Here is a 20844-nt window from a genome sequence, read left to right as displayed (position 1 = left end):
AGTTGGTCCCTCTATATATTGATTTAGAAAACTTTCCTGAACACATTTTACAAACTCTAAACCATCTAGACCCCTAACAGTATGGGAGTCCCAATCAATGTATGGAAAATTAAAATCCCCTACCACCACAACTTTATGTTTCCTGCAGTTGCCTGCTATCTCTCTGCAGATTTGCTCTTCCAAGTCTCGTTGACTATTGGGTGGTCTGTAATACAATCCCACTAATGTGGCCATACCTTTCCTGTTTCTCAGCTCCACCCTTAAGGACTCAGTAGACAAGCCCTCTAATCTGTCCTGCCTGAGCACTGCTGTAATATTTTCCCTAACAAGCAATGCTACTCCCCCACCTTTCATTCCTCTGCTTCGATCACATCTGAAACATCGGAACCCTGGAATATTAAGCTGCCAGTCCTGCCCCTCCTGTAGCCAAGTTTCACTAATTGCTACAACATCATAATTCCACGTGTCAATCCACGCCCTCAACTCATCCGTCTTCCTCGCAATACTCCTAGCATTGAAATATATACATCTCAGAAGATTTTTACCACCACTCACAACCTTTCTATCAGCGGATTTGCTTAAACTTTCAACATCATTTATTTTCACCCCAGCCACATTGTCAGCTCTGGCACTCTGGTTCCCATCCCCCTGCAAATCTAGTTTAAAGCCTCCCCAATAGCACTAACAAACCTCCCTGAAAGGATATTGGTCCCCCTGTGGTTCAAGTGTAACCCGTCTCTCTTGTACAGGTCCCACCTGCCCCAGAAGAGGTCCCAATGATCCTGAAATCTGAAACCCTGCCCCCTACACCAGTTCCTCAGCCACTTGTTCCTCCTCCAGAGCATCCTATTCCTACCCTCACTGGCACCTAGCACAGGTAGCAATCCTCAGATTACCACAATCCCAACAATCTGTATTTAAAAGCACAGGCAACTTGTTCCCCTTCCTTGCATAATACCTTGAATTTGTGTACTATCTGAATATAGTTTGGATTTTTTCCCCTCTAGAATATGTCTGTTAATCTCCACCACTGAAGGCGTCCATAATTTGACAGGAACATATTTAAACCTTAATCCCTGAAAAAAGTTGCCTCAAAATATTTAAAAATTGGTTTTCAAATAAACTTAATTTTTCAACTATAGTTGAAATGCAGATAGAGAAGCTTGTTTGAACAAATGTAATGAGCCGGAAAGTAGTGTGGAACTAAGATTAAATAGCCTAGCAGATATAAACAATATTCATTCACATTACAGTAGAACAATCATAATTCAGCATACAAATGTTTGGAAGTGAAAATGGTTTGGCACCTGGCTTACTCATTAGTCTGGAATTTGAGTGCAATGACCCAGAGTACAAGTGGGGTATGCAGTCAGAGCCATGGTTTGGATAGTCTGTAAGCTTCTCACACGTTTTAACTAAAATAGATGATTACAAGTAGCTTCTTCTAGCTGGAGAACCTAGATCCAGGATCAGTGTCGGGATAACTGTTGGCCATTTAGGACTTAGATAAATCAGATTTTCTCTCAAGCCATTAGACGTGTCCGCATGTCAAAAACAATTTCCTGGCCTTTATAATATAATCAGCCCTCACCTTTCATTTAAATTCATTTTTATATTAAGTACTTAAGTTGTGTTTTCAGCTTGTCTTACACCAAATAATTGATCAATTCACAAAGACTCATGTTGTATTTTAACAAGGAGTTTAAATATTCATATTTCAAATTATTTCTGCCATTTTTGAGTTCATAACTTGTTCCGATATATCAGACGAGATGTTGATTTGTTCCCCTTGCCATTGAGGCCCTCCATTGGCCAGGGTCGACCACAGATATTGCATCCTAGTTGTCTGTGATATGCAAGCTGGGGCAGTATGATGGGGGAGCAAGCTGTTGCCCACACAGGAGGCCACCCCCTCTCCCCGCAGTTGATGAATCCAAAGGAACATGAGGCGGATATAGTTTGGCACTAGCAGTGATTGGCAACTCCTGTGACAATGTTGAACTCAACATCAGACTGCAGGTCTGGATTTATCCTTGGGGTTTACTCCCGAAGCCTTCCCATCAGTGGGTACAGCAGCAGAGGTTTGAGGCCAGTTTTCCTTCTCCTAGATAAGCTTCCAGTCACAGCTGGCAAGCCCCATCTGCATGAAATAACCGGTTTTAAGGCATTAGTAACCTATATTTGCCCCTTTTGTTAGTAGGAACGGGAAACTATTCCAGCGGGCTTAATAGCTAAACCCCAAGCGAAGGCCATGAGCTAGACTTGATCATCAGAGGCTAGTTGAGATGCACACCACTGGGAGCATTTAATTTGCGATGGGAGTTTATCCCCACTACCAGCCCTAACTATGACAACATTAAGGAACCTCTTGCCACTGCACCACTTGTTTCAACACATCCATTACATACCTGGATTATGTATAGAGTATCTAACTACAATACAATGGTATAATCAGATCAGCGACTGGTCCTCCCCAAAAAAAAGTCCCACAATCTTTTATAGTTTGCAAGAGCACTAGGTTTAGCAAGTGATTTAATTTTTTGAATTTTTGAGACTTTTAAAAAACAAATTTTAAAAACTTCAATCTGATATAGTTAAAGAAACAATTCATCCAAAATTAAAGCTAAAGGATAAAATTGGGTCATTTAAGAGCAAAGGCAGTTTGTAAATCTTTAAGATACAGATGATACTGTTACGTTAACCTCAATGACATTTGTTAAGTACAGCTGTTAAAAGTATATGGAGTTAGTCACACAATCATGATCTCAGTGAATAGTAGATGTTTCCTGAGCTATGTGGCCTGCTTTTGCACCCATCAACTACTACTTTCCTTGTGCATTTCACATTTTAGCCTGAATGATTTCAACCAGTACATGTTAGTATATTGGAAGATTGAGCTGTGTGATGAAAAGTCACTTTGTTGAACTTGTTCTGTTATATTAAAAGTTTAATTATCCACTAACTTTTCTTTAAATTTGTTTTAAGTCACTCCAGTATTAGTACTAAAGTACCATTGCTTCGTTAACATTCATTCTAAAGTAACACCTTCGGAAATTTGAAGAGGAGCCTGGAAAATACAATTTCCCTGTATTGTGTATGGAACTTGGAATTTGTTGGAGAGCAGCATAACTTCATTCAGAAGGATTCTTGAACTTGGACAAAATAACAGACTTGAATATCTTCTTGAGAAATAATTAATTATGGCAACGGTCAGTAGAGGAAGACATCTGCAAGCTACTGCAAAAGGGAAGGAAAAAAAAAAGCATTTTTGACTGCAAACAAGGCCTTTAGTACAATATTTGTACTTGAGTTCCTGGTTAAAGTCAGGCTTCTGCAGCACCCAGGTAGCAAGCTGCAAACGGAAATCCTCATGCCAATTTTCATTTTAGTTGTTTTCCAGATCATGGCAAAGTAAGGATCTAGCTATTGAAGGAAGTTTGAATTAAATCAAAAAATTACAACTACAAAAGTTGCTAATTTGATCCTTTATTGTTTCCCCTTCCAAAAATAAATACATTCCAAAAATACCAGATTAATTTCAGACCAAGGTGTGCACCAGAGCCAGTTAAGTCCAGATGGAACAGTTTTCCTTGCTTTGTGTTAACGTTTGAAGTATGCAGAGGGATCTTATTTTTTTTTACAAAATGTTTATTAAAACTTACTGCTCTAGCTACAAACACCTTGATCCCTCCTCCATGTAGATCACCAGCCATGGCAAGAAAAATAATGCTAAACTTTGGGTCTTAAAAGTTAAAAGATTTAAAATTGTTCAATTTGCTAGCTGTCAAACTACTAATTATGCATTACAAGACAAAATGGTAAAAATGATCAATATCTTAAAATATTAAATGTTAAGGGAATTAAATTACAAAATCTGGAAAGTCAAGTGGCCTTGTAATCAGTTACAACTAGACATGTTCTACCTTGTGGGGTAGAGTTGATTTGGAGGAATGGGAATGCTGTCGGGGGAGAGATGTAATAAAAATTTGACCCAAATTGGGGTACAAGAATAATATTTTTATACGCATGGATAAGCTGTATTTTGAGTCTGGTTTTAATTTTTTGTGACCTTAGAATGGATCTTGCTCAGCTAAAAAATAATTATGTTCTGTGAATTAAAATGTGCAGTTTATTTGCTACAGTACCGTAACAGCATTGGTCAAGTATTATTTGTAGCATTACAAAAAGCTTGTATTCTACAGCTAAAGCAATACAGTACTAGACATCAATTTGTAGCAGTCAGATGTGGTGTTTTTCTTCCATGTCAAATAACTTCAGAGCCTGGCAAACCCATGGTATTTTGTCTGCTTGTGATGGTCTTACATCCTTGATCCAGCATTTTATTTTTATTTTACAGCTTTTGGGTGGAGGGTATTTTTAAACTGGAAATATCTTTTCTCTGGTTTGTGTAACTGAGCTGTTGCAATGCAAAACTGGAATTAAGAGACTATATACCACTTTTGTACAGAATAATATGTATGCAGTATATAAATAAACCTTACAGGTAATAGTTGTTATTCATTTAAAGAATGTGAGTGAAATCTTATTCCAGAAAAAAAACTAGGAGCTGTGGTTACTGAATGAAGAGAATACACTCAAGGTTATGAGTGAACAATTCACCAGAAGTATTAAAATCTCTGTTATTACACACCCCTTGTAGATTAACTTTGGTGCATCTTGAAGTACTGAACTTTGCATTAGCTGCACTGTTTTAACACGGCATTCAATCAATCCACTCCAAAAAGCCCTGTAATTTAAAGAGAAATAAAATTTGCTTTGAACCTGCTTCTACTCTGCAAAGACAATTAGTTCTGGACCATTACATTTTCTCCAGTTTACCATTTGAAGTTTCTCCTGAATTATTCTTCTACACACCAAAGTCAAGGACTCCAAACATCCCAACACAATACACCTGAGGTGGCAGAATTGTATAAAATGAAAATCTCTTTTTGCCCTGAAGGATTGATGTTTCCAGTTCAATCACTGGCTCAACTATTTACTGCACATGTCAAAATAGCTTTAACTTTATACTGATGAAAATAATTCATAAATGCCCAGTATCACCTCAGTCAAACTGGCATTACATAAAACTGTGTACCAAATAGTAACGCAGTGGTCCAAGTTGTACCTTCTAGTGACTGGGTTGATGTAACAAAGACATCAGGTTTCAAAATGGTTTCCACATTTATAAACAATATTTTTTTTAAATCAGTAGGTATACCCTTAAAAATAAAAGCTCAAACATAACTCCCTTATTACATATTGCTTGAATGCTTTGCTAAACTCCATCTGAGGCTTTGGCATTGAATAATGTTTATAATCCCCACATGTGCTGTAAAGCTCTAAAAAAAGTGTAGGCCAAAGACCGCCTTACACACAACTTAGATTGAAAGTATTTCCAGAACTATAAAGTTCACCAGCTTCAAATTATTGAAAAACATTACTAAAGCTGTCATCCCACCAGAGGCCCCAGCATAAAGTTGGTGCACAGAAAGTTCCATGAAAAGTATTTGTACAAGCACTGCTCACACAGAACAACTCAATAGTCACAGCTCATGCAAACACATGCCACTTATCGTCATTGCTGCCCCCCAATAGCCAGCATTCAATTAACAATGAAACTTGGAACAGCTTATAACCCGTCAATGTTTTTTTTAAAAAAGCAAGCTGAAGGGTCAGCATTACCATTTTGTTGCCTTGTACGTTTTAAGCAAACTTTTGCATGCCTGGTTTAAATATCTCACATTGCCCAGTTACCCAACACAAATGTACAAGTTCCATAAAACTGGAATAACCATCTGTAAAAATTAAAACCAGATATTTTTATATAAAGTGACCAGCGCGCCAAGTATAAACTTAGTATTTTTACATTCTTGTATAGTTAAACGAAGATTTGCAGTTTAGAGTGTACAATGTAGATCAACAATAACCTTATGAAACTATAATTAAGCACTACAACATAAAATGTACAATCTTTACTTTTTTTGCTACAGGATGAAATATTCAAGGAAAAAATAGCTTTTCAACAAATCTGCATTTAATCCATCAAATTTCCACAATCATTTCCCAAAAAGGCAAGTTATGCCATCTTTCCCTTTACATAAGTTAGTTCAAACTCAACAAATGTAACATTCAGCTTCCAAAAACTGACACTAGGGATAAATAAAAATCAAAGCTTTTTTTTGGTTTTGTTTTTGTTTTAAATGTGATCTAATAAGCAACTTTTCAAGTTCAAGGACATGTGCACAGTGTTCAAAATGACTTCAAGGATGCAAATGCAGCTACTTCTACTGGGTAGGCACCAAAGTAGGCCATTTCTGTAACATGCCTGCAATAGTTCAAAATTTACAGTTAACCAAATGGTAGCATCATCTTGTCAGAATAAAGGCTGCATTCTCTTACCCGTGTGCTTTTTCAGGAAACCATTACAATTCAAGCAAACCATTCAATATTTTTTAATATATAGCATTTTAAACATCAAATATACCTCTTCAGCAGTTTAAGATATTTGCCAATATTACACAATTGAAGCACAAAGGAAGGTGCTGAAAACTCAGTAGTAATGTCACTCCATCCATCTTTCATCACAAACACTGAACAAGATCTATTCACACCCAGTAGTGAACAGAAAGTCTAACTCACAAATCGTGAGCTAAAGTACCACTTCTTGTAGTCAGTGTTGCGACTGAAGCAAAGCGCCTCTCATCTTGATGTGCCGAAACTATTTTCTTCAAACCGATGCCAGCTACTACACTTCAATACTGCTTCAAGCAAGAGCTGGGAAATCCTCTGGGTCATCAGGATTGGGAGCACTGATCTGAATCTGGAGAGTGTTAAATTTTGAAAAGTTGACAATGATTAACAAGATTGCAGTTACTGCCTCAATACTAGATAACAGATTAAAGAGATGACAAAATAAAACCTATGCCAATTTAAAACAATAAGTGGGTACAAGAGTAAGGCTTTGTTTTTGCAATACTTGTCCTCATTTCCTTTTTTTAAGGTCACAACTGCAGAATTCGTTAGTTCTCCCATATATGTTTAAGAAAATGCTTGCTTTCAGAGCAATTCCACACATTTCAAATTGCTTCGTACAGCTTGTGCTATGGAGCAATTTTTACCCTAATGCATCCTCTACCATTTGAAACTGGCAAGACTTTATCTGACCAAATAGGAACAATTTTTAGCTGTATGATTCTACACTAACATTTCAAAATTGATGGGTCATAGTTTTAACATTTCCATTCACTCCAAGCATAAAAACTGCTTACTTTACATGTAGTCTTTCCCCCCCCGCACCCCACACACATGAAGGCAAGCAAAGATTGCCTGTTGTGCAATTATCTTCAAATGATACTTAGATGTAAACGACATTTTTGAAGCATGGGATATATTTCCTAACATTTTTTAACCTTTTGTATACAAATCAACCAATAGAGAACATTTAATACTGAAAAGTAGGAATTTTATCCAAAATGCAAAACTGATACAATCACAAAACTGATTGTAGAGCAAAAGTACTTAATTGGCAATATAGCACTGTGGTGTCAAATGTGTAAATTCTTTTCAGAAACAGCTTGTTAATAATCAATTATCACATGTACTCAAAAGCCCTAACGCCACTTCATACAGGATTACTAATTATACTGAGCACCATCTACATGCAACTTATGTTGCATCATTTAAGCTGGTGCAGTTTACTGGCGAATTGCAACACTCTTGCAGTCAAGGAGCCACGTTTACACAACACAGAAACACTCTTCCGTCCAACTCATTCATGTGCCTACCTGAGCTAGCCCTATTTGCATGCATTCGGCCCATATCCCTTGATACCGTTCTTATTCATGTGTCCATCCAAATGTCTTTTAAATATTGTGATATAAGCATCTCTACCACTTCCTCAGCAGTTTGTCCATATACCCACTACTGAGAAAACTTGCTACTCAGTTCCCTTTCAATTTTTTCCTTCACAACTTAAATCTGTACCTTCTACCCTTGAGGGGAAAAACAAAAACCTTATCTATGCCCCTGATGATTTTAAACATCTCTACATCATTTCTTAGCCACTTTTGCTCTGGTGAGAAAGATCAGTCTACCAAGTGTCTCCTTATAACTGAGGCCCTCCAGCCCCACAACATCCTCGCTAATCTTTTGTCCATCTTAATTACAACCTTCCTATAGCATGGTAACTAGAACTGCACACAATACTCCAAGTGTTGTCTCAGCAACATCTTGTATAGCTGTAACATGACTTCAGCTCTTACATTCAGATCACTGATCAATGAACACAAGCATGCTATACATCTTCACCACTCTGTCATCACTTTCAGAGAACTAGGTCTGTTCTGCAACAGTCCTCAGGGCCTTGCCATTGACTATGTACTCATTAACTTCCCAAAATAAACCACTTTATACTTACCTAAGCTAAATTCCATGTGTCATTTTTCCCACTTTCCCATTTGATCTAGATCCTGTTATAACCTCAAACAACTTCCTTCACTGTCCACCACACCACCAATTTTGCTGTCATCCACAAACATAGTAATCATGCCACTTAACTTCTCACTCAAATCATATGATAACCAGTATATTAATATTGCAAGAGTGCTGACAAGCATTCATATGTCTCTTTAAAAACAAACAGTTGAACCTTTCAGTTCAGTTCAACCTGTCGATAAGACATAGGAACAGAATTAGGCTACTTGGCCATTGAGTTTGCTCCGCCATTCAATCATGGCTGATCCTTTTCTCCCCCTCCTCAGCCCACTCTTCGGCCTTCTCCCTATAACCTTTGATGCTGTGTCGGATCAAGAACTGTTCACGTTTTACCTTAAATACACTCAACAACCTGGCCTCTACAGCTGCCTGTGGTAATAAATTCCACAAGTTCATCACCTTCTGGCTAAAAAAATTCTCTGCATCTGTTTTCTATGGAATCCCCCTCTATCCTGAGGCTCTTAACCTAGACTCCCCCACCATGAGAAACATCCTTTCTACATCTACTCTTTCTAGGCCTTTCAACATTTGAAAGGTTTCGCTGAGATCGCCCTCGTCCTTCTTAGTTCCAGCAAGTACAAACCCATAGCTATCAAACCCTTTCATTCCCGGAATCATCCTTGTGAATCTCCTCTGAACCGTCATCAGTGCAGCACATCTTTTCTTAGATGAGGAGCCCAAAACTGTTCACAATACTGAAGGTGAGGCCTCACCAGTGCCTTATAAAGCCTTAGCATCACATTCCTTGTCTTGTATTCTAGACACTGAAGTGAATGCTAACATTGCATTTTCCTTCCTCACCACCTACTCTACCTGCAAATTAACCTTTAGGATGTTCTACACAAGAACTCCCAAGTCCCTCTGCACCTCTGATGTTTGAACCTTCTCCCCATTTAGATAATAGTCCATACCATTGTTCCTTCTACCAAACTGCATTATCGTATCTTTCCAAACACTGTATTCCATTTGCCACTTTTTTCTCCATTTTTCCAAGTCCTGCTGCAATTACATTGCTTTGTCAGTACTACCTACCCCACCACCTATCTTTGTATCATCTGCAAACTTGGCAACAAAACCATCTATTCTAACATCTAAATCATTGATATACAGCATAAAAAGCTGTCCCAATACTAACCTCTGTGGAAGACCACTAATCACAGGCAGCCAACCAGAAAAAGATCATTTTATTCCCATCGCCGCCTCCTATCAGCCACCGCTATAACCATGCCAGTAACTTTCCTGTAATACCATGAGCTCTTTCTTCACTTGGTAAGCAGCCTCATGTGTGACACCTTGTCAAAGGTCTTTTGAAAGTCCAAATATACAACATCCACTGCATCCCTTCTATTTATCCTACTTGTAATCTCCTCAAAGAATTCCAACAGGATCATCAGGCAAGATTTTCCCTTAAGAAAACCATGCTGCCTTTGTCCAATCTTGTCCTATGTCACCAAGTACTCCATAAACTCAACCTTCAATTGACCCCAATATCTTACCAACCACTTAGGCAGGCTAACAGGTCTATATTTTTTTCTGCTGCCGTTCTCCTTTCTTAAAGAGTAGAGTGACATTTGCAATTTTCCAGTCCTCTGGCACCATGCCAGTCTAATAATTTTTGAAAGATCATTACTAATGCCTCCATAATCTCCAACGCTACCTCTTTCAGAACCTTAGGGTGTAGTTTATCTGGTCCGGGTGACTTGTGTACCCTTGCGTCTTTCAGCTTTTTTTGAGCACCTTCTCCCTTGTAATAGTCTCTTCCCTCACACCCTTCACATTTGGCACACTGCTAGTGTCTTCCACAATGAAGACTGATGCAAAATACTCATCTAGCTCATCTGCCACCATAGTCATAAATTGTCAGTTGTGAAATAGTTCAACTAGCCTATTTTGATGCCTCTGGGCCTGTATTCAATGGACTTCAGAAGGCCAAGGAAGGGGATTTCAGGGCCTGAATATATTGGACATGGAGAGGATATTTCCATTAATAGGAGAGGAGGATTTTCTTCAACCAGAGGGTGATGGATCTGTAAAATTTGCTGTTACTATGGGCTGTGGAGGCAAACTTTGGATGCATTTAACAGAAGTTGATAGATTCTTGATTGGCAAGAAGTTAAGGATTACAGGGAGAAGAAAGGCTTTGAGAAAAAAAAAAATCAGCATGATTAGATGGCAGAGAAGACTCAATGGGCCAGTGGCCCAAACCTGCTCTTATATCTTATGGTCTGAGTTAATACTCTACAATTATCGTAGAATAAAGCAAATTGCATTCAGTATTTTTCCTTGAAGTTCAATATTTACAGCATCCGCAAAACTTGTTTAGTCAAAGTGTGCTGTCCATATACATTTGATCTCCCAAAGTACAATACTTCATATTTGATCAAGTTAAATGCCACCTGCCATTTCTCCACCCATAGTTCTGTGACTCAAGATTAACATTATCACAATCCATCTAAACAGCAACTAACTTTAGTTTTCTCTGCTACCTCCCTCAAAAAAAAATTACTCTCACTTTGAAATGACTCTCCAGCTACAGACAGTTCATTTTAACCACATCACATTGGACGACAATAACTAAACCACTTGCTGAGTCAAAGTGGAATGGTTCTTTCCTTGCACCAGGAGGGCCATACTACCACGATGGTGTAAACATGTCGAAAGTATGTCACATTTGTGTGAAATTATTCAAAATGATCAATATTTAGGAAGTTGAAGAGTGAACTGGTCACAGCAAGTGTCAGAAAAATGATTCATTGGAAAGTAGCTGAAAAGTGGGATGCTTTTCATTAATATTATGCAAGTTGCAAAGTATAGTTTTGGAGAAGACAAAGAACTTTGTCCATAGTTGAAATCAATTCATAAGAAGGGTTGTCACCAAATGTCCTTGTTTTCATTGCAGAACAGGCCAAACAGCTTAGTATTTCAAAAATGTTGTTTAAGTGGTGTGTAATGCCCTGGTTTACATGGTTAATATTTTTTCTCTGTTATGCATTTCTGTTCTCTGTGTAAGTTGCTTGTTTGAGTTACTGTTGAAGATAAGAGATAGGAGAAACGTGTGCCATCCAAATGGGATGAACGGATTCAGGGGAGGTTTCTCTGGTGAGGGACACTAAGGTTGGGCTTGGGGCTTTTTGAGGGGGGAAGCAGAGAAAAGATGCTGGAGAGAAGAGGTCGGAAGAGTCGACCCGGAGCGGAGCTGTGATTTGATGAAGCCTGGGGAGATCAAAGGAGGATCAGCGAAGGGGAAACCGTGAGCTCCAACTTCTGCACATTAGACTGTTACATTTAAAATGGGCTCTTTTCTTTTTTTTTGCTTCTCCTTTACTAACACTTTAGACAAATTAAGAATTATAAAGCTAAGTATTTTAATTGTATATGGTGTACTATCTGTTATTTTATGGTACTTATTTGTAACAGGGTAACAAATCGCACAGCATCCACACAAACAGGGGGATTGGGGGGCAGGGGCTTGCACTTCAATCTCCCGTGCTTGGTGGGGCCAGAAGGTGTCTTCCCTAGACTAAGCAGCTGACGGAACCAGAGGATTACAGGTGGATTAACTATTTCTCCAACTGAAATATCTAAAAAGTCAATAAAATAAAAGGTAATATAAAAGGCTGCATTTTGTTACCAACACAGGAATTCATTGCTGCACAATTGTTATTTGTACTCTTCACCCATTTGTGTGTTCTCACCTCCCTCCCTCACCAACATTAAGACCGCTTACCATTTCTGCAGCTGGTACTTCCGGCCTGGTTTCAGTTACTCGTTTGCCTCTTCCGCGACCTCTAGCACCACCCCGTCCTCGTCCAGGGCGTGTAAGACTGCCAAAGTTAATGTCCAGCTTAGAGGTGATGTCATTTACTGATCTTCTAAAGTAATGGTGATCCTCATCATCAGATTCTTCCTTCTGTTCCTAAGTAAGGAAGTAAAAATGTTTACCTTCAAGTCTTGACATGGAGAGGTTTATTGGTAACAAGACATAACATGCAATCCTACTTTTAGGTTATCCCCAACCTTTGGGCTCTGCAGCAGTCTGCTGAACAAGCCAGGCTGTCTATTTTGATTCTCTCCTTCCTTCCCCACTTAGACATATATTGGACACCACTACCACATCAAAAATGTTTAAGATAGACTAGTTATGGAATTAATGAAGACATTTGGTGTTTAGCACCAGACAGACCACCACACCTGCATCTAGGTTTTCTGAAATTTATCGAAAGCAATCCAAAGGAACAGTTGAACATTTAATACACTTACATCGCATTCATATCTAGACTTATGGATCACAACTGCCTTTGACAAAACACTGGAATCAGGTTTACGTATGTTGAATTCCTTCTTCGAGCGAGTCTGTTCTTGAAGTGCTTTCCATTCATCCAGAGTCATTTCATGGGGACCGTCATCCACTATTGTATCATGTTCTTCATTCACTCTATAACAGAAATCATAACAAAAATAGTGATTAGCCCCTAAGATCATCTTATGACAGTGACTGGCTGGTTGTGGCAGCTCTAGGAAATGCTTTATCATTCAATTGCATCCACTCAAACCTCTCACTTTAGTGGTATATTTATTAACAATTTTCTCTGGTCACCAACCAGAAATTTCATATAATTGACCTTTCCAGTTGTGTTCTCTTAACATCTCAGTGTGGCCGTTATTTTGCTTCCCCTCTTTCCCAACATATATATTAAAAAAAATGATTGTTACAATTTCAATTGGAAGATGTCCAAGTTAAGCAGCTGTACATTTGTTAAAGAAAAACTCTCAGTATCATTACAAAGCAAATGAAACAGCTAATGCACAGCAAAAGTGAACATGAAAACAAAAGCTTTCCACTTAGTACCATTTTCTTTAATCATCCTTAACCACAATATGTCAACACATGGGTGTGAACATGAACTCAGCTTTAGGCAAATCGCATACAAGCAGATATTCAAGACGTAAAAGAGCCAAATCTAGTATAAAGCTGTAGATAAATGGAAGTTTAGCAGCATTAGAAATGAGGCTAGAACTAAAGGCTACTGCAGCAGCAAAACTACAGTACTAGATACTCAACACACTATACCAAAAATATGTAGTATAAATGCAATAATTTAGCAGTATTCAGTAAAAATGTACAGAAAAAGAGAGCACAGCAGTCTATACCTGTAACAACTAGGAAGCGCAAATTGATCCCATGAGATACAGAATGCTAAATAATCAACTGTTCCACCTTTACCCAAAAAGAAAATCTAACAACTGGGCCATGCTTGCGACTCCACATCAGCCAAGGAAGACAGTTTGATCCACAAGAGAGAAAGGTGTACAAGAAATGATGTGTAGCAGGAAAATTATATTTAATGGGCAATCAACCATATATAAATTGGTTATAACCAATTAATTTATGGCTCAAGATCACAAAAGTGATTGATAATGACCCAGTATCAGTGTTACATGTACTCTGAGTGGTGTCAAAGTAACCTAGGATGAAGTTGAAAAAGACCTACCAGTCTTAGCAGACTTGACACTATGTCCAACCAATGCAGAGCCACAATCAACAAAGTAAATAGAGTGCTGACCTATTAACCAAAATAGCAGAGCACAAGTCAGATGAAGTCATGTGCAAACTATATAGTGCCGAACCAGTCCATACCTTGAGCACTGTCGATTCTGGCCCCTGACACATTCAATTAAAGAAATAGCAAGTCCAAATCAGATCAAGTCTTAAACTTCACAGCTACAAGGAAAGACTGAAGAAACTTGGGCTTTTTCACTTTTATAAAAGGCATTTTGTGGGGTGAAATTTGAAATATTAATCACAAGCTATTTCTGGATAGTATTGAGTAATTAAAACAAAAGGCTGCTTTCTACATGGATGAACCATTGCTAGAATGGGGAAAGCATGTGTACAGTATTGTGGCAGGAAGAATAGTGAACTCACTTGTTTTCCACATCTCCTTCGTGCACTTCTTGAGGTTCCTCCATTTCAGTCATTTCTTCCGCTGGAGTAGCCTCAGACTCCCTGCAATTGTGGGAAAAATAGCTGTGGTCAGTCTGACCCAGATGTAGTCACAATTTATTAAAGCATTCTACTTACTTTCGATAACATAGCCACTCTAAGTAATAACTTAAAATAATGCAATTTATGCTTTCAATAGCCAAAGGAAGTTTTCCTTATGTTAAATGTTTAAAATTTATGGTTGTTTACCGAAAGGTCAAAGAATCTGAGAGTCTCAGCAAAGAGATCTAGTCAGTCAGCATATCTGTTCTTGTCTTTAAAAGGGATAGTTCTTTAAGAAAGTCTCAATTTTCCACTTATAAGCCACACTTTTTAAATAGTGGTGAAAACTTCAGAATTTTTGTATATCGAATGTGCATATTAAAGTCACCTCGTGCCTAAAATGTAATACAGAGTATGAGGGAATGATATACAGTGCCTATAAAAAAAGTATTCATCCCCTTGGAAGTTTTCATGTCTTAATGTTTTACAACTTTGAATCACAGTGGATTTAATTTGGCTTTTTCAACTCCGATCAAAAGAAAAACTCTTCCGTATCAGAGTGAAAACAGATCTCTGAAAGTGATCCAAATTAATTATAAATCTAAAACAAAAAAAAACGACATAAATATTCACCCCCTTTAATATGACACACCAAATCATCACTGGTGCAGCTAAATGGTTTTAGAAGGAGATCACCTGTGCACAGTCAAGGTGTTTCAATTGATTGGATCTGGAAAGTCCAACTGCTGGTGAGTCAGTATCCTGGCAAAAACTACACCATGAAGACAAAAGAACACTCCAAGCACTTCTGTGAAAAGGTTGTTAAAAAAGGACAAGTCAGGAGATAGGTACAAAAAAATTTCAAAGTCACTGACTATCCCTTGGAGTACAATTAAGTCAATCATCAAGAAATGGGAAGAACATGGCACAGCTGTAAATCAACACACATCAAAGTTGCTGGTGAACGCAGCAGGCCAGGCAGCATCTCTAGAAAGAGGTGCAGTCGACGTTTCAGGCCGAGACCCTTCGTCAGGACTGTAAATCTGTCTGGAGCAGGTCCTCCTCAAAAACTGAGTGACCATGTAAGGGGACTAGTGAGGAGACATGACAACTCTGGAGGAGTTACAAGCTTCAGTGGCTGAGATGGGAGAGACTGCACATACAACAACTATTGCCCAGGTGTTTCACCTCAATAGGAGAGTGGGAAAGCAAAAGCCACTATTGGAAAAAACCTCACAAGAAATTTCAGCTAGAGTTTGCCAGAAAGCATGTGGGAGACTCTGAAGGCAGCTGGAAGGTTCCATGGTATAATGAAGCCAAAATGGAGCTTTTTGGCCATTAGACTAAACACTATATTTGGAATAAGCCAAACATTGCACGTCAAAAACACACCATCCCTATTGTGAAGCATGGTGGTGGCTGCATCATGCTGTGGGGATGCTTCACTGCAGCAGGCCCTGGAAGGCTTGTGAAGGTTGAGGCCAAAATGAATACAACAAAATACAGGGAAATCCTGGAGGAGAACCTGAAGCAGTCTGCAAGAGAACTGCAACTTGAGAGAAGATTTGTTTTCCAGCAAGCATAAAGCCAAGGCCACACAGGAATGGCTTAAAAACAACACAGCTGATGTCCTGGAGTGGCCAATTCAGGAGTCAGACCTCAATCTAATTGAGAATTTGTGACTGGACTTGAAAAGGGTTGTCCACTCACAATCCCCATGCAATCTGACAGAGCTTGAGCAGTTTTGTAAAGAAGAATGGGGAAAAATTACAGTGTCCAGATGTGCAAAGCTATAAGAAACCTAACCACACAGACTCAAGGCTGCAATTGCTGTCAAAGGTGCATTTACTAAATACTGACCTTGAAGGGGGTGAGTAATTATGCAATTATTTTGTATTCAATAACTGTAATAAATTTGTAGAAATCTATTTTCACTTTGACACAAAATTCTTTTCTGTTGATCAGTGACAAAAAAGCAAAAATAAATTCACTGTGATTAAATATTTTTTATAGGCACTATATCCTCTAATATAAAACATAACCAGATCTCTAATGGCAGCATTCTAGATATTTTCATAATTTTGTTCTTGCCTTACGATATACAAGGCATCATTTTTTTTTGTAGAAATAAAAGGTTTAGAGAAATTCACATGCAATTCACTACCACTGGCCTAAATGCAAAACCTGAGGGTTAAAAACAGATCCTTTCTTCCGCTTCAACCACTGATATGATGGGAAAAAAACGTGACAAGTTCAAGAGAACAACCATTTCTCCTTTACAAAACCCTTTAATGCAACATTGCCCTGGGGCACAAGGCAATATTTTCTTTTAGACATTACACAAGTGTTCATTGAGATACATGGGAGAAAAGTAAAGCAGAAGCAGATAATTTCCATTAAAAAAAAAATAAATCGATGGCTGGTGCAAATATTGCATCACATTAAATATAGCAGGTCAGAAGGAGCAAGCAGTTTGGGAACGATGAGGTAATCGTGAACAGAACTGATCACTCACATAGGACAGCAAATAGAGCTGATGATGGCTGTTGAAAGAATGGCTTATTCACTGGCATGAATGGTTTTCTCTCCTTGTAGAATTTAGTAGCAATTGGTTCAATGGGCCTTGTTCAGTCAGTCATAGAACACCACAACACGGAAATAGAACCTTTGGCCATTTAGTCCATGCTGGACAGGTTTTCTGTATAGCTCCATCTACCTGCACCTGGACCACAAGCCTTTCTTATCTTTCTCATCTATGTATCTATCCAAACCCGACTTTAATATTACAATTGAACCTGCTTCTACCTTTTCATTGGCCCCTCAATTCATATTCACATCACCCTCTGACTGAAGTAGATCTCCCCCCCACCAAGATTCTCAATTACTTCACCTTTAACCCCAAACATATGATCTCTAAATCTTGTCTCACAACCTGAGGAGAAAAAGCCCATCTATACCCCTCAGTTTTGTATAACTCCTTAAGAACTTCCCTAGTTTTCCTAAGGCTCCAGTGGATAAAGTCCATTGTATTATTGGAAAGATACTAACATGGATAGAAGATTGAGTGACTGACAGGAGGCAAAGAGTGGGAATAAAGGGGCCATATTCTGCTTGGCTGCCAGTGACTAGTGGTGTTCCGCAGGGGTTGGTATTGGAACTATTTTTCTTTACGTTATACGTCAACGATTTGGATGAAGGAAATGAAGGCTTTGTAGCCAAGTCTGAAGATGATACAAAGGTAGGTGGAGGAGTAGGTAGTGTTGAGGAAGCAGGGAGGCTGTAGAGGGACTTGGCAGATTAGGAGAATGGGCAAATAAGTTGCAGATGGAATACAGTGCAGGGAAGTGTACAGTCATGAAAATTGGTAGAAGGAATAAACAGATAGGCTATTTTCTAAATGGGTAGTAAATTCGTAGCAAAAAGTCTTGGAAGTCCTGCAGGATTTCCTAAAGGTTAACTTGCAGGGTAGGTCGGTAGTAAGGAAGGCAAATGCAATGTTAGCATTCATTTCAAGAGGGCTAGAATAGAAGAGCAAGGATGTGACACTGAGACTTTAAGGAATTGGTCAGACCGCACTTGAAATTCTGTGAGCACTTTTGGGCCCCTTATCTAAGAAAAGATGTGCTGGCATTGGAGAGGGTCCAGAGGAGGTTCATGAGACTGATCCCAGGAATGAAAGGGTAAAGAGGAGTGTTTGATGGCTCTGAGCCTGTACTCGCTGGAGTTTAGGAGAATTTGAGGGAAATCGCATTGAGACCTATTGAATATTGAAAGGCTTACAGTGAATGTACAGACGGTGTTTCCTATAGTGGGTCAGTCTAGGATCAGAGGACACAGCCTCAGAATAGAGGAACATCCATTTAGAACAGAGATGAGGAGGGTTTTTTTTTTAAGAAACTAAAGTGTGGTGAATCTGTGGAATTCATTGCCACAGACTACTGCACAGGTCAAGCCATTGAGTATATTTAAAATGGAGGTTGATAGGTTCTTGGTTAGTCAGGGTGTCAAAAGTTACAGGGAGAAAGCAGGAGAATAGGGTTCAGAGGGTTATATCAGTCGTGATAGAATGGCAGAGCAGACTCAATGGACTGAGTGGCCTAATTCTGCTCATACATCTTATGGTCTTGTACTCTAAACTTGTTCTCACCAACATCTTATACAACATCAACATAACATCCCAACTCCTGTACTCAATGCCCTACCAAGTATAGTAACAATTGTGGTTAGCAATTAGTATTATTAAAAAATGTTATTTTTCTTTGGCACAAATGATACCTCTCTAGATGGATGAACTAAATGGATTCAAGTATTTTCTGAACTATTGCAAAAATACTCAAGATGCTTTTTTTAATAACCAGAAATGGTACATCAGCCCAAGGTTTAAATAATCTTGAAGGAACAAAGGTGGTGTTGATCGACTACTCCTTTCAAAGACAATCAGAATGTCTTCCTGGGCAGTAGCAGCTGGCTTAAGCCAACAAAAGCAGAAAACACCATCTCCCAGTAGGCTGTTAGGGATTATTCAGGGGTTATGGAATTATGTGAATATAATAAATATTAATTCAAACAAGAACCAGATAACTTTCAAGTTATACAGAGACCAAATCAGCAAAGGATACAATGTTTACTGCATGAGCCAGCAAGGAAGGAGGCAACAAGCAAAATGTCATTAATGACAAAGCTGCATTTTAGAGACCAGCTGAATGCATCAAGAGGATAAAAGTCATCAAGAAGAGGGGGTGGCTGTAGACTAGGAATATTTTATTTCCATTTCTGCTGGAGTCTTGCAGATGGCCAGTTAGGGATAATAGACAGTGTAGATGTCGATCCACTTAGGGACATGGTAGCTGAGTGATATGGGAGGGGATCCTAAATAGTGCATTTAATTAATTAGATCCTCAAAGTTTGGCCTTCCTGTAAAATATTTCTGTCCAGGATCCAGGAGGAGATACATTTGGGATTATTCACTAGCTATGCAATTACATGAATACAACTGATATTAACTCAAACAAGAACCAGTCTTTAGCTCTTCATGCAAATTGCAAGTAGTATCAGTTTGAAGTTAAAAGGACAGATTTGCAAAGAAACAGCACTGTCTGCCAGATCAGGGTGTTAGTCTAGAGCAGGGGGCTGGCTACTAAGAGATATGGTTTGAAAAGTATTGACCATGAGACATTCTCATATGCATCAGCCAAACATTAGACAATGGAGTTATGTTAATTGTCCCGCATCAAACCAGGCTTAAATTACTTGCACCATTGTAACCAAGTTCAAGGAAATTTTCACACCAGACTGATACTGTCACTTAGCACATTAAACATGATCATGGACATAGGTGATCTATCTATAGTTGGGATTTTGTGTCAGCATCAGAACACTAATCTTGGGTGCCTGGGTTCTCTCTCCTCAGAACCTTTTAGACCATCTGTGTAAATTAGTTGTCCCAGCAAAGGCGTCTGAACCTTCAGAGATGTCCTAGCAGTTACAGTGTGCTTCTATTGTAAATGTATTTCAAAGGAACCGTTTGTCAGACACAAAATACTGAAGCAAGCAATGTCATTACACCTTTTGCAATTGTATTGAATCACCTACTGTTACCATTGTCCTCAAGAGTATGAAATACTGATGTACTTTGAGTTTTTAGAGATTCTACTAAGAGCCTCCAAAAGAATGTTTGCTTGTCGTAGTAAATGAAGCTTTCCTATCAACCAACTTCTCCAGTTTCTCTAGTCACTTAGTCACAACACAGGTACGTTGTTAAAAGATTGTTTTACATCCAAACTGCAATTTCTACTCTAGCCACTTGTTGCTTTGCCATCAGGGTACAATTCGAAGTCAATCTATCTTCAATCAGCATGACGGAATCCCTTGTTGACAGTGCGATTCAGAAGCGCTTACTCACTAATAAGCTGTTAACTGTGTCCAGTTCAGGTTTTGCCAGGATCATACAATTCCAGATTCCATTTGAGCTTTGGTCGAAACATAGATCAAAGTGCTGGATTCCAGGTAAGATGTTAATGACAGTTCTTGACATCATTGAGCTCCGGTGAAATTGAAGTCAAACACATCAAGAGGAAAGCACACCGATGAATGGCATCATATAACCATATTAACAATTACAGCACGGAAACAGGCCATCTCGGCCCTTCCAGTCCGCGCCAAACTCTTACTCTCACCTAATCTCATCCACCTGCACTCAGCCCATAACCCTCCATTCCTTTCCTGTCCATATACCTATCCAATTTAACTTTAAATGACAACATCAAACCTGCCTCTACCACTTCTGCTGGAAGCTCGTTCCACACAGTTACCACTCTCTGAGTAAAGAAGTTCCCCCTCATGTTACCCCTAAACTTTTGTCC

At 38.8% G+C, this 20844-nt stretch overlaps 2 protein-coding genes across 4 annotated transcripts in view; one reads left to right on the top strand and one right to left on the bottom strand.

The window, feature by feature from the left end:
* The window catches only part of LOC134357377 (dual specificity protein phosphatase CDC14A-like), a 104107-nt gene extending 99595 nt beyond the window's left edge, over window positions 1-4512 (top strand). The window contains exon 15 of one of the 2 annotated variants that reach the window (XM_063068874.1): window positions 2986-4512. In XM_063068874.1, coding sequence (XP_062924944.1) covers window positions 2986-3025 — 40 coding nt within the window. In that variant the 3' untranslated portion in view covers window positions 3026-4512. The remainder of the gene's footprint in view (window positions 1-2985) is intronic. The other variant, XM_063068875.1, reaches the window with a different exon arrangement.
* Window positions 4513-5934: 1422 nt separating this feature from the next.
* Window positions 5935-20844, bottom strand: part of LOC134357378 (intracellular hyaluronan-binding protein 4.S-like) — a 52534-nt gene continuing 37624 nt past the window's right edge. The window contains exons 4-7 of one of the 2 annotated variants that reach the window (XM_063068877.1): window positions 14423-14503; window positions 12757-12931; window positions 12224-12412; window positions 5935-6823 (exon numbers count right to left, since the gene is read on the bottom strand). In XM_063068877.1, the coding sequence (XP_062924947.1) occupies window positions 6767-6823; window positions 12224-12412; window positions 12757-12931; window positions 14423-14503 (502 nt within the window). In that variant the 3' untranslated portion in view covers window positions 5935-6766. The remainder of the gene's footprint in view (window positions 6824-12223; window positions 12413-12756; window positions 12932-14422; window positions 14504-20844) is intronic. The other variant, XM_063068876.1, reaches the window with a different exon arrangement.

The sequence above is a fragment of the Mobula hypostoma genome, chromosome 16 (genome assembly GCF_963921235.1).
Source record: "Mobula hypostoma chromosome 16, sMobHyp1.1, whole genome shotgun sequence".
Classification (NCBI taxonomy): domain Eukaryota; kingdom Metazoa; phylum Chordata; class Chondrichthyes; order Myliobatiformes; family Myliobatidae; genus Mobula; species Mobula hypostoma.
This window is presented reverse-complemented; position numbering and strand designations above follow the sequence as displayed.